At 40.7% G+C, this 6000-nt stretch overlaps 1 protein-coding gene across 1 annotated transcript in view; it reads right to left on the bottom strand.

Annotated features, from left to right (window-relative positions):
- Positions 1-665: 665 nt before the first annotated feature.
- pitx1 (paired-like homeodomain 1) overlaps positions 666-6000 on the bottom strand; it is a 42726-nt gene continuing 37391 nt past the window's right edge. Inside the window, exons 2-4 of the mRNA XM_072264483.1 lie at positions 4565-4714; positions 3346-3551; positions 666-1275 (exon numbers count right to left, since the gene is read on the bottom strand). Coding sequence (XP_072120584.1) covers positions 727-1275; positions 3346-3551; positions 4565-4709 — 900 coding nt within the window. The 5' untranslated portion in view covers positions 4710-4714 and the 3' untranslated portion in view covers positions 666-726. The remainder of the gene's footprint in view (positions 1276-3345; positions 3552-4564; positions 4715-6000) is intronic.

Raw genomic sequence — 6000 nt, 5'->3', positions numbered from 1 at the left:
TTTTCAGATTTTATTATGGCAATCTACACTGTACAACCCTGCTTCCGACATGCCGGATGGAAGATAAATCGGTCGCTGTTTCTGATATTGACCAAAAGTGGAGAATTAGCAAACATAGTTCAGTTTTAAAAACTTATGTAGATAATATTTATACTCTCCGTTTGGGTTCTGTTGTTTAAAAATCTATTCAGATGAAGCAAATCTATGCAAAGCACAGTCATTTTTATGGCATGCTTAAAAATGGAGCTACTTTCTTTTGGGGTGAAATAATCCCAGACTAGAGGTAGGTGTACTTTGCTGTGGAGTTAGGAATGGACGTAATTTAAAACATTCCTTCATCTGCATTACAGCAATAAACATGCAAATTTTTGTTTAAACATTTTTAAAAATTATATTTATCAACGTATTGCAACATGTAACAATAATAGAATCAATTTCTATATATACACAAATCCACTTTCAAATGTTCAATATTAATAGTAAACTCAAGCTTAAAAAATCTTTCACGGATACCAGGTTGCAGTACCCAATTGATTTAGAAACTCCTCAATATCTTGCAATTAAATATTTTTCTTTCGCTGGGAATTGAACAGAATGATGATTGAAATCCAAGAGAGCGGCAACTGGCAACCGGCGTGCGCCATCAAGAGATTGAAATAACATTTTACTGAAGCCTTTTGTTTCATCTGCCGTGAGTCTACATCAAATATCCAGTTATTTTGCGTGTTACACGGGCCTATCAACTGCATATTGGCATGCATTAAGACTTGACCCTGGATTTTGCAAGCTGCTGTATCCGAAGCCGCTGTGCTGTTTCGGTTTCAGTCTGAGACTAGCAAGGCCTGGGTTACAAGTGTCCCGGTAAACGTAAGGAGGAGTCGGTGGCGCGTAAGGGCAGGCAGCCGAGGACATGGCCGAATTGAGAGAGGAACTGTTGAGATTATTAATGTTACTAAGGCTGGAGCCGGGCATCCCTGGTACAGCCGAATGCACCATTGTAGATTGCATTGTCATGGAGGAGATCGTGCTTGGAGCAGAGAACATAGACTGAGAAGACAATGGGTTCATGGAACTGAGAAAGGGGAAGCTTTTGGAGGACAACGGGCCCGGAGCCAAGCTCTTCGCCGCCCAGTTGTTATAGCTATAACTGGTGTACATATCGTCGTAGGGCTGCATCAGGCCGTTGAACTGTGGCATAAATCCATTTTTGCACAAATCCACCTGCTGGTTCCGTTCCCTTTTTCTCCACTTTGCTCTGCGGTTCTTGAACCAAACCTGTAATGGAAGACAGTGGTAAGATTAAAAACAAATAGTACGAGTATGTTTGCATTCATACATGCTTCACGCAGACAAGAAGCGGGAAACTGCTTCTTCTATTTAAACAATCTAAATGGCAGAAACAACGAAAACAACAGGAATTCTGCAGATGCTGGAAATTCAAGTAACACACATCAAAGTTGCTGGTGAACGCAGCAGGCCAAGCAGCATCTGTAGGAAGAGGTGCAGTCACGAAGGACGAAGGGTCTCGGCCTGAAACGTCGACTGCACCTCTTCCTACAGATGCTGCTTGGCCTGCTGCGTTCACCAGCAACTTTGATGTGTGTTGGCAGAAACAACGAGTTGGCTCGTTAAGAAAAAAAATTGAACATCATACTGCTCCCCTTTGACGTTCAATGCTTCAGGATTCAGAACAGACCGTCACACATACTACATATGCACGTAAAATAATTATCCATGAGAAATTAATCAATCTCAAAATTTCAGGTGTAAGTAGGTCGAATAATTGCAGTTTAATTTTACGCAGTTCAACTGTCCATGCGACGAAAAAAATCGAAGCCATCAGCTCGTGTCACTTTTCCGTCAATCCTGAAGGCTTTCTTTTAAAAGATATTTTATCTTTATCAGTTTATAGTGAGTATTCAATGTGAGAAGATTCAAAATGATCAATTCAGAATTTCACCGAAGTGTGGGCGCGCTGGGAATGACGGGGGTGGGGAGAGTGAGGGAAAGAAGTAACGCGGCAATGAATTCGGCCGTTTCAGGAACAGCCCAATGTCCTGCTGTGAAATCTGCCTGGAATATACTGCAAAAATACCGTGATTTCTCTGAAAAAGACATTGAAAATGTTTATCGTTAATAACTCCCTTCCAGCAACAATTGTTCAAATCCATCGGCAAGTTGATTGGACGCGTTTTATTTCCGGGAAGAAATGGCAAAGTTGGTCGAGAATCAATATTCTCCAAAGAAAAAATCATGAATTTTATTAATGATTGCTTGCTAGGAGGAAACGTAGTTGTTAGGATCACCCACCCGATATTCAATTATGGTCATAATTTCTCAGTATGCATGAAAGGTGGGCAAGGCAGTCATTGTCATGAATATCTATTGATCAGTACTAGTGTTTCCCATGGTTCTTCTAATAAGCTGTATAAATAAAGAAAATGGTTCAATTGCGCAATTAGGAACGATTTTTAAAACTACAGCAATTATACTATTCTTGTAATATTGTTTAGTACTATCGTTTCTCATCGTTCTGGAAAGTTGCTTTTATGCAAAAGAATTCAATTACTGCATAATCAGGCATGGCATTTTAAAACTACGGCAGTTATACAGTTCTTGTAAAATTAATATAATTCGACATTCAGATTCACTGGTAAATATTTGTTTTAGGGAATTCTATAAAGTTTCGTAATTGCAAGGTTGGCAAAATTTACAAAGCACTAGTGTCTAATTTCACAGTCTGTAAAATGCCAGACAATGAAGGTTATTGTCAGTCTTGCACGTGAAAACACCGTGAAATGCAAAAGGTACTCATTACTCGCTTGCAACACACGGGGTTGTTTCCCTGGCGATCGCTGTAACCGCCGTGAGCTCGGTAGGAATACACACACATTCTCTGACAGCCAGTTCTTCCATCTGTACAGCTGACTTGGCAATCTTCTGCGACATATTACAACTTGTCTGGTTACCAGTCAACAGAGTTCCAGCGGCAAACACACGGGTTATTTAAAAGGAGAGGTGCAGGGTGTAATTATTCTACGTGGATTATAATGTTGGTGCTCATCGATCTTCATTCCCAAGAGGTCTGAATACTCAATTAGTCTTCCTTATATCTTAGTGACATCAATTTCATCAAGCACGAATTTCGCCAGTTCTAAAGTTCGTAGTTTCACATATCATGACCGTTTAACTGCACTATAAATGCGGGATGACAAGTAAACGTGTGAGATGTTTACAGTGAAGTGTAGCGTCAGTCATGGAAGTGAATCTGTAGTACATGCAGTTTATTCGGTAGTTTTAAAAATAGACATAAATAGGACTGATGAAGAAATTAAGAGTACTCACTCTGACCCTGGCCTCGGTAAGGTTCGTCCAGACGGCGATTTCCTCCCTCATTGACATGTCGGGATAGCGGTTCCGTTGGAAGGTCGCTTCCAGCTCCTGCAGTTGCTGACTGGTGAAATGCGTTCTTTGACGCCGCTGCCTTTTCTTCTTCGATGGGTCATCGGTACTACAATCTTCCGATTTGTTTTGCATCAATTTATCTTTATCTGTTAAACACGATCAGAGTATGTAACTTTTTCACAGCACACTAAACCAACAGGCAACATGTCTTTACTCATAATAAGGACAAAATCGTTCAATATTGCATTTTTAAGAACAATTTATTATGGTAAACAAATCGCACCAGGAGTAGAAGAATGACACATGCGCCAGGCGGGTAATAGCAATGAGTGAACAGTATTGTTTTTCATTGACTAAATGCCAATATTATTAATATTGATTTTACGCTTGCGACAGGCGTGCATTATAGTCGAGGGGAAAACATGTCACGTAAAGTTAACGCTAGTTTATAAATAGTTAACATCAATTTGTATGCTGAGTGCTTATAGCACAAAACCGTGTCAATTTGTCATACAATTGCTACTGGCCAATACCTTGATCAAGAATCCATTCATAAACAGGCCGGAAAGGCAGTCTCGAGGAAATCTGCAGATGCTGGAAATTCAAGCAACACACACACACACACACACACACACACACACACACACACACACACACACACACACACACACACACACAAAATGCTGGTGGAACGCAGCAGGACAGGCAGCATCTATAGGAAGAGGTAGAGTCGACGTTTCGGGCCGAGACCCTTCGTCAGGACTAACTGAAAGAAGAGATAGTAAGAGATTTGAATCTCTTTCTATAGACGCTGCCTGGCCGGTAAGGTAGTCTGATGGGAATCACGTAAACGTTTTTTATTCCCTCAGTCTACCAACAACTTGAGTTAAATATTAACATTTAAGAGAACAATTTGGGGTTTAATAATGACAGCCTTTATCCTTCGATGATGCCTTTATCTTGCTTCATTATGCAATGAAGAATACGAGGCAGGGGAAAGCAGCTTCAGTTCAATGTGAGTTTTACTTTTACATTTACTCGTGCACTAGTTATCAACAGACATTATTCGGAAAAGTTGATACCAGAAATAGCTCATAGGTTAGTTCCTCCCTTCGGAGCACTTATTGTATCAGCAGAAGCAACTCGATTCATCCATTACCTGCAGCCTCGGTGTCAGAGGAGTCGCTCGCCGTGTTTTCCAGTCGTTCTCTGCTTTCCGCCGCCCTCAGCAACGAGAAACTGGAAGCAGCCATGTCACAATTCGCTTGTGGTCTTCCGCTTTCAGCGAGACGCTCCACATTCATCGCACCTTTAAAAATAGTTCACCGTTCTTTAAGCTTGATTCAATTCATTGATCATTTAAATCCGCCAGGATAAGGCCCGAAAGTTCAGTTCTAAGAAATATATATGGTTCCTTCACTGAAACATGATGCTCTTTCTAACAGTCAGGCTGGGTGTTCCAGCCTAACATTTCAAGCTTGCTGGATAGTTGGAGAGGCAGCAGCTGGATTTGTAAACTGCCGAGAGCAGCAATGACTCGCCTGGATAAAGTGGTGGAGCTGTTATAGAACTCCTCCCACTGCCAGAAGATTCCTCCTTGCTTTTGCCGATGAGTCACCACCCACAAAACATCAGACCAGCACTGAGCTAATCCGGAGAAACAAAATTTTAGGCTTCGCCGAAGCACAAGATTCAACTCAACAGGACCCGTTAAGTAAAATCCGATTGTAAAGCAGTGATTAATAATTCGATTTTGAAACTCAGTAGGACGTTGGGTTGCCATTAATTGCAAGTCAATTTTAGAAACGATGTGATATATACTCAAGAGCATGACATCTATTATCTCTGTATTTCTGCAATTATATTCTCTGCTCAAAATTAATGTACCGTGAATAATAATACAATAATCACACTAGAAATCCAATTAGGAATAATCCTGGATTTGGGCAGTCAATGATCACCTAATCTGTTTGCAAAACCAAAATCAACATAGACCTGATAGGAATTGGGCGGGGATTATTTTAAGCATTTAGTAGACTTCATCGCTCACCGTCATTATACAGCATCTCCTATGCTGCCCTTCTGAAACAATTCATCAAGATCGCTGAAATGTAATAATTCACTCTGCTTTTCTTTCAGTAACCGATTTCTGGCTTAATATAACGAAACAACTATGTACAGTTCAATAGAATTATTCAATCTTGCAATCTTTGTATTGTTAAATTCGATTGATTTCTCCTTTATGACCGCTAATGAACTCAGACATCTAGGACAAATCTCAGTGCGCGGCCACAGAGTAAATCAAGGAGTATTTGCAGGGTGAGACTGGACAAGGACGGGACACACAGTAGCATCTGCCGCGAAAGGGAGTTGGCGGTGTGGACTAAGTTCTAGTTACCGAGACAGAGGAATTAACCAAAAAGTAATCATGCTCTGCAGCTGAATATACTTATGACTTCATACGTGTGAAAATATGATTTATATTCCCACAGACTGCGGGACCTCATGTGTAATATAGGCACATAGAAAAGCCAGGCAAGACATACTGTATTTATTATCAATCCCCCCCCCCCCGTACCTGTAAAAGAAATATAT

This window comes from Mobula birostris, chromosome 7 (assembly GCF_030028105.1).
Source record: "Mobula birostris isolate sMobBir1 chromosome 7, sMobBir1.hap1, whole genome shotgun sequence".
Classification (NCBI taxonomy): Eukaryota; Metazoa; Chordata; class Chondrichthyes; order Myliobatiformes; family Myliobatidae; genus Mobula; species Mobula birostris.
The sequence above is the reverse complement of the archived record's forward strand: the minus strand, read 5'-3'. Positions and strand labels throughout refer to the sequence as shown.